Source organism: Gordionus sp. m RMFG-2023, chromosome 1 (genome assembly GCF_954871325.1).
Source record: "Gordionus sp. m RMFG-2023 chromosome 1, tfGorSpeb1-WG-v2, whole genome shotgun sequence".
In the NCBI taxonomy this organism is placed as follows: Eukaryota; Metazoa; Nematomorpha; class Gordioida; order Chordodea; family Parachordodidae; genus Gordionus; species Gordionus sp. m RMFG-2023.
This window is the reverse complement of record NC_088775.1, coordinates 10,015,963-10,030,530: the sequence shown is the minus strand read 5'-3', so window position 1 is coordinate 10,030,530 and position 14,568 is coordinate 10,015,963. Positions and strand designations below refer to the sequence as shown.

At 27.3% G+C, this 14,568-nt stretch overlaps 1 protein-coding gene across 1 annotated transcript; it reads left to right on the top strand.

Moving 5' to 3' along the window:
* The first annotated feature begins 956 nt into the window (after positions 1-956).
* On the top strand, positions 957-10,255 carry LOC135922329 (histone-binding protein RBBP4). The gene is made up of 12 exons (XM_065456713.1): positions 957-1,011; positions 1,067-1,211; positions 1,252-1,302; positions 1,349-1,443; positions 1,512-1,685; positions 1,793-1,908; positions 3,701-3,879; positions 4,490-4,616; positions 5,671-5,748; positions 5,989-6,123; positions 9,497-9,607; positions 9,875-10,255. The coding sequence occupies exons 1-12, from the start codon at positions 996-998 to the stop codon at positions 10,064-10,066; spliced, it is 1,419 nt and encodes a 472-aa protein (XP_065312785.1). The 5' UTR covers positions 957-995; the 3' UTR covers positions 10,067-10,255.
* Positions 10,256-14,568: the final 4,313 nt, after the last annotated feature.

Genomic DNA, 14,568 nt, shown 5'->3' with positions numbered 1-14,568 from the left:
TTATTTCAACTTTACATTTAAAAAACTTTATTAAATATAATATACCTAACTAAAAATAATAAAAAATAGGCTTGAAATATCCATTAGCACGAATTAGTAAATAATAGTTACAAATAGAAATATAATGATTATTAAATTATGAATAATTAAATGGAATAGCTAAAACATAAGACCCGGCCGAAAGCCGGGGGAAAGCTGGCCGAAGGCCAGATAAAGGGGGTTTGGGGGCGAAGTCCCCAAAAATCCCCCCCCCCCCATAAGAAAATCATGGATACGCCACTGCCCCGTACACTACTATACTCCTATCTAAAATTAGCAAAAAACATAAATTCAAATCAATACTCCCCATCATCCTTTAATTTTATTGACAATAGAATTTTAAACTAGCCATTCCCCTCCAATTTCAAGATCTTACGTCATACCCCCCCCCCCCTATGTAGATATCCCTTATCTCTGTGTATTCGATTTTTATATATACTATGTAATGTAGTATAGGGGTTACAAAATATGGTCATAATGGATATTTTTTATTCATTTAATAAATAAATTTAAAGATCGTTTGTCAAGAGTTTTTTTATTTGTGTTATATAGTTTTTGATATGTATTTCTGTAATTTTAATAAGCCCTAAGAATGAGAATCTAGCTAAATTACCAAAGGTTGTCAAAACAATAAATTAATATTAAAAAATATAATTTAAAGTATAATAGTTGATTTTGGATGATAATAGTGGCAGAAAGCTGAAATATTTTTTGCTTGGGGACCGGGTAATAAACATCCTGGCCCCTATTGTTAAGCTATTGTACTCCATTAAGGGCAAGTTGACAAATTTCCTTACTCCTTAGCCTGACGCTGACTAAAATATTAAATGATAAATGATTAATCTTAATACTTCTAAGAACATTTCTTTTATTGCATATGTATGTATGCATTATAAATAAAGATACACCCCAGAGGATTTAAAATTAATTTAAATTATAATTCCCTCCAAACGATTATGGCTGAAAAAGAAAGTAACTTTTTAAATCATATGTTTTGTTTAATTTTTTTCTAAATTTATATAAATAGCCTACGATGAAGCCTTAGAAGAGAGAGTGATAAATGAGGAATATAAAATTTGGAAAAAAAATACTCCATTTTTATATGATTTAGTAATGACACATGCGTTAGAGTGGCCTAGTTTAACTGTTCAGTGGTTGCCTGATATAACAAAGTTTCTAAAATTTTAACAATCTTATTATTATAAATTTTAGGCCTGAAGGAAAAGATTATACCTTACATAGATTAATACTTGGAACACATACGTAATTTTTAAAAAATTAATTAAATAGATATTAAAATATTAAATAGTTCTGATGAGCAAAACCATTTAGTAATAGCAAGTGTTCAAATTCCTAACGATGAAGCACCATTTGACGCATCTCATTATGATGCAGAAAGAGGAGGTAGGATAATATATTTTATTTGAAGATTAATTCATTTTAAAAATATCCTTTTATTATTGACATATTAGAGTTTGGTGGATTTGGTTCTGTAGCTGGCAAGATTGAAATAGATATTAAAATAAATCATGAAGGAGAAGTAAATAGAGCAAGATATATGCCTCAAAATCCATGCATTATAGCTACCAAAACTCCAACCTCCGATGTGCTTATATTTGACTATACTAAACACCCTTCAAAACCGGGTAAATTAGATATACATATATAATTGGCATTTTGTTTTAGTATTTGACAATCCAATATACAATAAAATAATTTATGTTTAAAAAAAATCTACAAATATTATCAATAGATCCTAATGGTGTATGTCATCCAGAATTAAGACTGAAAGGTCATTTGAAAGAAGGCTATGGTCTTTCCTGGAATCCTAATGTCAATGGTTATTTACTCAGTGCCTCAGATGATCATGTAATTCATTATCATCTTCTTTTTTTTAAAGTGGATTAATTTTATTTTTAATTTTTGTTAAAGTATTTTAAGTTAAATTGATCATGATTTAGCTGACCTCTAATTTTATGAGATTTTATATATAGACAAAGGTTTAATTTGTGCATGTAAAATTTAGCTAATTAATTGTTCATTTCAAGGTTAGAAGTATAAAAAAAATTATGGATGTTGATTTTCTTTTAATTAATAATTGATTAAAAATTACACTTGCAAATATTAAATGTAGTGTTAAAAATAGGGAGTACCAATATTTTTTTATTGGATCAGACCAATTATTCATCTTTTTGAAATATCAGTTATCTGACATTATTCCATTTAAATAGCATTTTAATAAATCAAATATATTAATTACGGGATATTTTATTTTAAAAAATAAGAGAAATGTAAATATGAGAATATGTTAAAAAAAATAATGATGTCATCTATGAGTAAAATCTTTAGGCTCTCGAATATTTTTTTAACATAAAATACTGAGTTTACAGTTTTTAAAAACGGGCTCAATGTAAACATTAGTTGAGACATATAAAAAATGATTTTTGATAAAATTTAATCATTTTATATTAAGAACTTGTCAAATCTGACAGGTCATGTGATTAATAATAATTTCCTTAAATTGGATCATATTCAAAAAAATATGTATTTTGAAGATTTTTTTTCAAGCTCTGCAGTATTTGAAAGCTTTATTCATCTAAAATCCTGCATTTACTGTTAGTGCAAATTCATGGCAAAGTATACAAAATATAATGTATTATTTTTATATACTTTGTAGCGAATTTGCGCTAACTGTGAACAGGGTTGGACTGTTCGATTTAGCCTATTTCAAATTAAGATTTTAGCCAAAATAATATTATGCAAGCCTCAAGATTTTGTTAATAGATGTCCAAATATTTCTGCCACTTAAAATCTTCAGGCTTGGGTAAAAAAAATTTGGCTAAAAGATAGTGGTAGCTTTTTTGACAAACACTAATCTGGCTGGATTTACAAAGAGGGAAGATCCGGACCATTGCCGGATTTGGTATATCTTTAATATATCGTCAGCAGTAGTGTTGTTAAATGGCTCATTTTGAGTCGATTTTTGAAATGGCTACAATATTTTATTAGGAAAAATATTATGCAAGCCTTAAGATTTTGCTCATAGGTGGCACAAAGGTTTAAACATCTATTAACGAAATCTTTAGGCTTAGACAATATTTTTATGGCTAAAATATTGAGTTAGCCGTTTTTAAAAATCGGCTTAAATCGAGCCGTTTAACAACACTAGTCAGCAGAGCTTTATGGTGTTCTATATCCATTTTTTATAATTTTTCAGGATAGCATTTTTTTTTTTAAAAAAGGTAGATATACACTATATTTTCGGCCAAGATATATATCAGAGCTTCAGAAGTAAAAATTTTTAGGCCTGATCCCCCTGCTTGGATTTTAATAATTTAAGCTTTGAATCATTTTGGCTATATTAATTGTTTCAAAGGGGAAATGGAAAATATGAGTAGTGAATGAATATTAAAACACTCTTACTACATCATCATTTTCTATAACTATTAATTTTATAATTTAAATCAACCTTGTTTATATTTATTTTTAATTAAAAATTTATGACCCATCTCGGGTTTTTTCAGACTAGGATTTGATCTGGGCCTCCTAGCCCCTTATATATAATCGATACATATTAAATTAATCTTTGGATTTATACCTAACCCTTCCCTCATTATAATGACACTATCAGGTTGATACTTTTTTTTAACAATATTTAAAGACTGTTTGTTTATGGGACATAAACTCTCCCCATTCCACGAAACCCAATAGTTCCTCCTCAGAAACGATTGACGCTCAAACGATATACACTGGACACACATCCGTGGTCGAAGACGTGGCTTGGCACTTGCTTCATCAAACTATATTTGGCTCTGTGGCCGATGACCAGAAACTTATGATGTTTTACATAAAACTATAATATTATACTTAACTATATAGCGATATTTAACTGTCATGCTTGTCTTTTTATTCATATCGGTTTTTTGTTTTTTTTCTCTTTAATTTTCTTATCTTTTACGCGTATTTTATTCTATAATATATTTTATAACTCCTGGATCATCCTCAACCCAGGGTATGATTATTTAAGGAATTAATTTAGGGATTTACCGATATTTCATACTTTTAAAATATCAGTTATTGGCCAATAATATAAAATTTTCCGATTTGATCCGATAAGATAGCGTCCTAATTTTAAAAATTTAAATTTGATAATATATTTGTATTGTGTAAATAGATTAATGTTATTATATAAATAAGTGATTTATCGATAAAAATATTTTATATGATTTTAGATTCATGAATATAAACTATAATTGATCATTTGTTAAACGACTCATTTTAGCCAATTTTTAAATACAGCTAACTCAATATTTTAGCCAAAGAAATATTGTCTAAGGTTCCAGATTTCGCTATTGATAAATCTATATTTTCCATTTTCAAAAATACCATTCAATATTTTATAATGATTAAATATTACTTTATTACATTTCTTTTTAAAAAATAATATTAGCTGGGATACTCGCTCTAACATTATAAATAAACCTAGCCACAGTATAGACGCTCACGTTGCAGAGGTCAATTGTCTTTCTTTTAATCCTTACAGCGAATTTATATTGGCCACTGGTTCAGCTGACAAAGTTAGTTAACATAACACAACATTGTTTTTGGTATTAAAATAATTTTTGGTTTATACAGTTTATTTTATTTATTTTTTTGGATATTCAAAAAAAAATTATCCGAGTTTTTAACCGAAAACTATCACCCCAGTCTCAAGGGTTTAACTCAACCTAGAGAAGAAAAAATTGGATTTCAAGGTATGGCGGATTTTTTGGATAGATTGTATCAGTGGAATTATTTATATTTAGCATCATTTATAAAGTTTTGACTTTATATAAGTATTATAATATTATAAAGAACGTTGTATTTATATTCTCTTCTATTTTTTTTCAAACTTAACATTAAAATTTTCTTTATCTCGATTAAAAAGTATCCCGATTACATATTTGTGTTCCTGATTTACAACATAACAATGGCTTCCTTTTGATACTTCCCATCAGACTAATACCTTGGAATTACACATGCATTGATTTTCAGCATGATTCAATCATCTAAATGTCTCTATTATTAGTTCTGCAGAACTACAGACATTGCGATTGTACTTGATATTTATGGTGAGGAAGTCATAAGATTCATAACATTTGGCATAAAATTTAGTTAAAATCTCAATGAAGATCTATAATTAAAACAAGCCATTACTGTGGCCACCCACCAAAACAGCTGTGTTGCAATCCAAAGCTCTATATAACAATAATTTTATTAGTTTGCATATTATAATTGATTTCTTTTAACTATACATTCATTTTAAATAATGTAACCAGAAATGTATTAAAACAATATGCTTCTTGCTTTTTAAATGCATCTTAAGCGACCAGTAAGTATATGGAATCCTCGACTTTTGCTCAATTTTTACCAGAAATATCGGTTTATCCTCGAGGGTCTAATCCAAAATTTAATAAAAATCAACTTGCCTCTCAAAGCTTATCTGATTTGTTTTCTAACTCGCACCTCTAGGATTATTAGATTTTTTTGCCATAGGGAGCACAGACATTTAAAATTTTAAAACCAATATCATTGTAAATTTTAAGATCAAATTTATAAAACTTAAATTTATGAATTATTTGTTTTTAAAAGACTGTAGCTTTGTGGGACATGCGAAATCTAAAGTTAAAACTCCACTCGTTTGAATCACACAAGGATGAAATATTCCAGGTATAAAATAATACATAATTCTATATTGAATCAATTTTGCACATAACTAAACTAACATTCATTTAAGGATGAGATTAATTTCTTTATAATGATTACTCAATGTTGGAAGCAAAACTATTTTAAAAAAATAGGCTTGTATTCCCATTAACATGTAATTTTATATAAAAAAGTATTTGAATATTATTGTCGAAATAATTAAAATGCCATTTTTTAAGCATTATTTTTAAAAATAATTAAAAGGTACAATGGTCCCCACATAACGAAACTATATTGGCCTCGAGTGGCACTGATAGGCGTCTCCACATATGGGATCTCAGTAAGATTGGAGAGGAGCAAAGTCCCGAGGATGCTGAAGATGGACCCCCAGAATTATTGGTTTAATTATATTTTATTGTTTCATAATACTCTCGTATAAAATGGTTTTGTTAATTATAAATTAAAGGCGTTTCGAATTATATAATAGCGTTATTATTTTAAATTTTTATAACAAAATAGGTTTATATTAAAATTGATAACTTGGAATATAAAAAGTTTTTTTGCAAAATAGGCCCATAATCATACCTTTTAAATAAATTTATACTTAAACTAGTCAAATCAAACTTTATTAAATTAATAACTAATGGGCCCGGGCTTTGAAATGGAATTATTTTCCAAATTCGGGCCAGATAATATGACCTTTACTGCTCTTTGATAATAATAGAATATATATTAAAATAATATATTATAAACTAGGGCTGTGCCGATCCACATATTTTTTACCGATCCGATCCGATATTGGTTCAAAACCGATCCGATACCGATCCGATATTTATATTAATTTTTTACCACCCCTCTTTGAACCAAATGTAATTAATAAATCAATATTTTTTATGCATAAAAGAATTATGCATAATTTAATTTTTTTATTTCAACAATAATTTTAAAAAAAATATATAATAATATATCCATTTTATGTTGGTTTATAAAATTGTAATATTTAATATATAAAATTATAATATATTAGATTTTTTTTAATAAATATAAGAGCCTCTAGATTTTCAGGCAATAGGCTTCTACGATGAGGACTATCAATATCCCCTGCCGTACTGAAGGCAGACTCAGATGGGACACTTGTTGCTGGAGGAGCCAAAAATTTACGTGCAAGTGTTGATAAAGTTGGAAATTTTACAGCATTAACTCTCCAATATTCAAGTGGATTCACTGGGGATATAATATTAATATCATCAATGTTATTCGAGTTTTCTAAATAAATAACACAAATATAAAATTAGCATTTATAAAATAGTGGGTTTCATACAAACCCAATCTTTTGTTGATTTTGAAAAATCACCCAAACAAATGGGTCAATCATAGCCCAACCAAGCAATATTTAAATTAATATGAAAAATATATTGTCATACTTTCTATATATAAAGATTCTTTTAAATATTCTTTGATTTCTATTAGGTATGGCAGGTCATCATTTACATTACTATCGATTTCATTTATTACTAGTTTTTCTTTGATTTTCAATTTATAAGCATCCCTTAAATTAAATTTGCATTTTTTAATGTTATGTGGAACATTTTTCTCATTGTCATTACCTAAGTTAACAATAAAATCTAAATTTATTTTAAAAAATATAAAACCTGGCGAATCTTTATTAGAAATTGGAAGTTGAACATTATCATCACCTTTAAAAAAAGACTCACATGCAGTCCTGAGCTTTTCTATGTATGATATGTTTTTTGGCAAAAAGAAATCCTTATATCGAGGATCAAGTAATGTTGCGACAACATAATTGTCATCATCATAAATATCAAAAAACCGAGTTGTTAATTGATTATTAGTGGTATTCTTCATAGTCTGCACACCTCTATCTGTGTCCCCATTAATTGTTAATTCACTTTTCAGAATTTCAACAAAGGGTATAACATTGCTAATTGAACATGATTCCGTACTTATTTCTTTTGTTACTCTCTGAATTGGTTCAAGAACATCAATTACCCTTTCTGCTAATTCCCACTCATATAATGAGAGATTTCCCAAATTAGGATTATCGATAATGAACAGCTGTACCGCCCTTTTTTGTTCTATCAATCTTTCGAGCATATAATAGGTAGAATCCCAATGGGTGGGCACATCCTGGATTAATTTGTGCTGGGCTAGACTTAATCGAATTTGGATTTCTTTTAGACAATTTTGTGCAATAGAAGAATGTTTAAAGTGTCCTACTATTTTTCTAACCCGGGCAAGCATGTCAATAATAGATCTCTGTGATAAAATTGCTGCCTGTGCAACCAATTGCAAACTATGTGCAAAACAAGAAACGCTTTGAAATTTCCCATTTTTCATGGCCAAAGTTATATTGGGTGCATTATCTCTAATGATTAGGTGTATTTTATTTTTCTTTATACCCCAATAATTAATAATTTCATCTAAAATTTGAGCAATATTTATTGCTGTATGCGACTCATTAAATGTTTTAACATTTAGAACTCTATTAATTTGTTGAAAATTTTGGTTTATATAGTGGCATGTTAATGAGATGTGAGAATCGCCACCTGAATTTCTAGTCCATATATCTACCGTAAAGGATAAAAAAGAATCGTCAACCAAAATTTCTTTACGAATTTTTTCGGAGAGTTTTTCATATATATCCGGAATAACTCCTTGCGAAAAATACTTTCTATTGGGAATTTTGTAATTTGGACATAAATGATGTAAAAGCCTTTTAAAGCCTATATCCTCCAAGATAGAAATCGGCTGGTGGTCACGCTATCATTTCCCCTATAAATTTAGAAATTATTATTGATTTAGGATCATAATGTTTCCAAATATTAGTTTTATTAAGAATGGCTGATATTGTTGGCTGACTTTCAGGGCTCTTTTTTTTAAAAATTTGATTTGTTTTTTCTAATATTTCTCGTTCTTTTTGTGATAGCTCTTCGAATTCCTTTTGATGGCAACGCTTCAGTTGTTTCCTAATGTTAGTTGTATTGAACGAATTTTTCAGTATTCCTCCCCGTGAAATTAGAATTCCGCAGATGACGCATTTTGCAAAATTACCTTCATCTTTATCAAAATATTTCCATAATTCAGAAACCATATTTAAAATAATTTTTATTTAAAGTATAAATAATAAGATTGGTGTTATTTTTTTAAAAAATTAAAAATAAATAAAACTTTGGGTGTTCCTTTCTATTTTTATAAAAAAACTTGTAAAATCTATTTAAAAAAATAAATAACATTTGCATTGTTTAAAAAAAAATTATTTATAAAATATTATTAATGTAAAATAGAAACTCGAAATAATTGAAATAATTTATTTTTTTTTATTAAAAAATAATAATTCAAAGTTTCATTACTCAAAAGTTTTATAAGAATTGCATTTTTAGTAAAATTATCGGATCGGGTTTTTTACAGGTATCGGGCCGATCCGATATTTTTGAAAAACGCCAAATATCGGGACCGATCCGATCCGATATTTAATATCGGCACAGCCCTATTATAAACGATAGAGAATATTTTGATTATAGGTTTTATTTTATTTGCGATGAAACCCATCTAATTTCTGTCTGTCAGTTTGTAAACAAATATATATAAATGTTACTAATAATATAATATCAAATTTTTTAGCAAAAGATATTAAAATCGAACAAGATTGTTTAGCTATTTACTTAAGAGGGCTGGAATTGGGTTTTAGCTACAAAATACCTATATATCGGGAAATCTTGACTAGCCCTTTTAAAATTCATTTTAATTATAGTTTATACACGGTGGCCACACATCGAAAATATCCGATTTCTCTTGGAATCCTAACGAGCCTTGGGTTATTTGCTCTGTGTCTGAAGATAATATCATGCAAGTCTGGCAAATGGTTTGTTATATATTTATATTTACCCTAATTTTGCTTTTAGATTTTTGAAATTATGAATATCCTGTCTACCTTAATTTTTTTTTTAGTTTAAAAATAATGTTTTCCATTCTAAATCGCTAAAAATTGGGATTCTCATTTATATCTCCTGGCATCTATTAATATTTATTTCAATATTGATTTAAAACATTTTTAGGAGATGCAAGCGAGATTTCCAATTTTTAGCGTTTTATTCCAAAATAACTAATTTAAAATGAATTTTTTTTAAAGGCTGAAAACATTTATAGTGACGAAGATATAATGGAAACAACTCCTAACCCTACATCCAACACAAGTGTTAATGTCCCTGCGTCTGTTAATGTAAATAACAATATTTCGGCTGCTAATAACTTGAAGGATCCAGAAATATCTGCTAATAATGGTCTCCTTAATCCAACTAATATTACTAGTATTTCTAATTAAATCTTGTAAAAAAAATTTATAATCATTTGAAGTCGCCATTATATTGAGAAAACGTGTTTTTCATTCTTTTGTAAATATATTGCCATGATTCAAATTTATCATAATATTATACGCTCCTTTATAATTAATTTAGTAGTTTTTTTAACGCTATAAAAAAATAATTTTGCCATTCCTGATAATTATTAATTAGCTATAAAAAGAGGATAAATAAATATTTTTAAAAATTTAATAAAGTTCAAAAAAATGTATTATTATATTTTATCAATTCTCTTTATTTATTCGATATTAGAAGTTCACAAATGGCCAAATTTTCAGGCAAGGCTTGGTTGGAATTTAGCTTTTGTCTTGCTTGGCCAAATTTTAGCCTGGCTCGGTTCTTATAATACAAGGCCTAACCTGAAATATATATAAGTTGATGAGGAGTGGCTAAATTAAAAATACTACACTATAGATTATCATATACCAGAACTCGTCTATAGTCTAGTCCCATAATTTTTCAGTACCCAACCCACTGGCCGATCATTGCAAACCTCTATTAATATATACCTTTTTAGATCGCTTAATATCCTATTTTATACATAAAAAACATAGAATCTCCTTTTCTAATTAGTACTGAAAGGACATGTTTTTTTAATGTCACTATATGACACAAAAGCTATCATATTTTTTTAATGGTCATTGTTAAGGAAACATTGGTTTACAACCTTTTATGTTTGAAATTGAAGACTTTAGCTGAGTTAAATGATAAAATTACTCGATTTATCAAAAGAATTTTGGTCATTAAATATAAAGTTATGATGACTGTTTAAACTATATCAATGAAAATTTATAAAACGATTAAATATCATATAGGTAATTAAACTTTAATTTTGAATTCAATTTTTGGCCTGAATAATTTTTTTTGACTATACCGGAATTTTGTTTTTTCCTGAGCTTTCTGATATATAGTTAGTTATTTTTCACTAAAAAATAATTTATTTGAAAGAAAAAATATTTGATTTTAAACCAATGATTTATTGGGTCCTATCTATGGTGAATTTGGAATAGAAATATTTTGATAAAATTTATTGTTTAAAAATGGTATGGATTTAATTAAATATATCAGAGACCTGCAGAGGCACCATTTGCACGGCCCGACCCGGTTTTAAATTTTTTAGGCCCGGCCCGGATATTTTTAATAAAAAATTTTTACGGCCCGGCCCGGATAAATTTAAAAAAAAATTTTTATGGCCTGGCCCGGATTTAAAAATTTAAGGCCCGGCCTGGATATTTTTTAAAAAAAAATTTTTAGGCCTGGCTCGGAATTTTTTAAAAAAAAAATTTCAGGCCCGGCTCGGAATTTTTTAAAATTATATTCGACCTGGTATCTACAAAAATTCACCTATGAGGTATTTTACCATATTTTTCAGCGAGTATTATCGCTTATTATTTAAAAAATACATGAAAAAAGCTAATATTTTGAGAATATTATATTGAATTTATAAAAATTATAAAACTGTTATTTATAAAAATGGATATTTTGAGCGAATCCCGGAAAAAAACCCCTGGAAAAAAAAACCCCGGAAAATAAATCCCCGGAAAATATACCCCCCGGAAAATAAACCCCCAGGAAAAAAAACCCCTGGAAAATAAACCCTTAGGAAAAAAAACCCCCGGAAAATAAATCCCCAGGAAAAAAAACCCCCGGAAAAAAATTCCCCAAAAAAGAGAATAATGAATAAAATATTTTTGTAAATTAAAAATTTTTTTTTGTCTTTATATACGGCATGAAGATCCAAATTATTATTGTTTAATTTTATAAATAAATACCAATTATAGCGTTTTTAATTGATAAACAATTTTTATTCTTTTGATTAAAAATACATTTTAAAACTTTTTTCCGGGGGTTTTTTTCCGCTGGTTTTATTTCCTGGGGGTTTTTTTTCCGGGGGTTTTATTTCCTAGAAGTTTTTTTCCGGGGGTTTTTTTTCCTGGGGGTTTATTTTCCGGGGATTTTTTTTCCAGGGGTTTTTTTCCTATTACCTTCATTTAAAAGAGAATATGAATAAAATATTTTTGTAAATTAAAAATTTTTTTTTGTCTTTATATACGGCATAAAGATCCAAATTATTATTGTTTAATTTTATAAATAAATACCAATTATAGCGTTTTTAATTGATAAACAATTTTTATTCTTTTGATTAAAAATACATTTTAAAACTTTTTTCCGGGGGTTTTATTTCCTGGGGTTTTTTTTCCGCTGGTTTTATTTCCTGGGGTTTTTTTCCGGGGGTTTTATTTCCTAGGGGTTTTTTTCCGGGGTTTTTTTTTCCGGGGGTTTTTTTTCCTGGGGTTTATTTTCGGGGATTTTTTCCAGGGGTTTTTTTTCATATTACCATTTTGAGCATATACTATATTTTTTGCATTTATAAAAATAAAACAAATTAATATTCATAAAAATGGTAATAATATTTTGAGCATATACTATATTTTATATTGCATTTAAAAAAAATAAAACTAATATTTAATTTATAAAATAAAAATAAATCGCTATTTAAAAATTGCATGTATAATAAATAGTATTTTGAAAATATAATCTAATTGCACAATATTAATATAATTTATTTTATAATTTTTAAATATTTTATATTACATTTATAGGTTGGTTTTTCAGGTGTAAAAAAAATTATTAATTTTCATGGATTTACCATCACATTTATGTCTTTTTAGATGTGATGTACCATGTTTATAATTATAAGATAATATACTTGAACAATTCTTACATTGTACGTAGCCAATGTTTTTTTTATTTTCATCTATGATGATGTTAAATTTAGCCCATATTTCAGATTTTAAATTATTATTTGTATTTCTAAAAGAATAAATATTATTTTTAATTTTATTAATTATAATTAGTATTTTGTGCCATGATATTCCTTTATTTGATTGTTTTGGTAAATATTCTAAAAATTTAGATATGAATTATAAAAAATATTTAATACTTGAATATTGGGGCTTATTTAAGATATTCCTTTATTTGATTGTTTTGGTAAAATATGTTGTAAAAATTTAGATATGAATTATAAAAAAATATATTAATACTTTGAATAAATTTGCAGGAAATTAATAATTAGATCGATCTGTGGGTGTTAGGTGTGTTAACCATTACCCAATATTATATTAATCACAACTATAATATAATATAATCTTATAACCATTAACTCATAATGTAAAAATTTTTATAAAAAATATTAAGGCCCGGCCCGGGTTTAACAATCTTAGGCCCGGCCCGGATATATTTTTAAATAAATTTTTTAGGCCCGGCCCGGCTCGGATATATTAAAAAAATATTTTTTTAGGCCCAGCCCGGGTATATTTAAAAAATTTAAAATACGGCCCGGGCCGGGTATAGGGCCGGGCCTGCAGGTCTCTGAAATATATACTTATTTTATTTTCTTTAAAATAACTTTCGTCCTTAACACAGGTTGGCTTAATTTTGATAATTAATTTCTATTTACTATGGGCTAAAAAGGTATTTTATCGAAGTCATTTTATTTTAGTTATCTTGGTGACATTGTTTATTTTTATTTTAATTTTTTCCTTTGCTTTTTTGGCTATTTGACCCATATTTAAGACGGCTAAATAGCTGGTATTAAACCGACCGGACACGGCCTTTTGGAAAAAATTTTTTGGCAAAATATTAAACCATTTATTTATTGGTTAATAAAAAGTTTATTACGATTTATAATGATTATTTTTTTAAAAAATATTTTATAATTTGATGATGGGATTTATTATAAGGGGTAATAAAATAATATTTCAATCAATAAAAAAATAAATGATTTTTAGCATTTGTTTATTGAAATTATTAATAAATGACGATTTTTGATTGATATAACCTTCCTTTAATAATGGGCTTGAAATACAATATGGTTTAAGTAGTTTGAACAATAACTAAAATTTATAACCATATTTACTTAGATGTATTAGGATTTTGGCTAAGGGGTAGAGTAAGCACTATTAGATGGTTCTTTCCCCCCATAAATCTTATTCGATATCTTTAGGAATCGTTTATTGTAATTGTACACCTTAATTTGCTTATATTACAATTTTTTTTTAAAAAATGTTTTAGCTTTTCGCGCCACTTTTTTTAGTAGTATAAAAATGCATTTTTTTCTAATAGCCTTTCAGAATAGATCTAAGCTAGAATGCCATCCAAATTCAATACGATAGGAATTAAATGGACCGAACCCTGCGCCTCGACAAAATTTTAAATTATTTTTTGATAATATTTCATTTTCTATATAATAATAATAATATGGATCGTGGGATCAATTCCAATATTGAATTGGTTAATATAGAAGTTTTTCCAATAACAAAAATTTATATTGGATAATCGATTGAAATAGTGATCGGAAAACGAAGAAGGAGAAAATTATTAGTTTTATTACCCGATGCTTGGAAATATTTTATAAAAAAGTTTTACTTAAACGTTAATATAATTAAATATTTTTTACATTTAT

Bases quoted from the DNA above. Each gene is read 5' to 3' on its own strand.
- LOC135922329 (XM_065456713.1), top strand. The intron at 1,303-1,348 runs GTAATTTTTAAA...AATATTAAATAG, and splicing joins TTAATACTTGGAACACATAC to TTCTGATGAGCAAAACCATT. The intron at 4,617-5,670 runs GTTAGTTAACAT...TGTTTTTAAAAG, and splicing joins CCACTGGTTCAGCTGACAAA to ACTGTAGCTTTGTGGGACAT.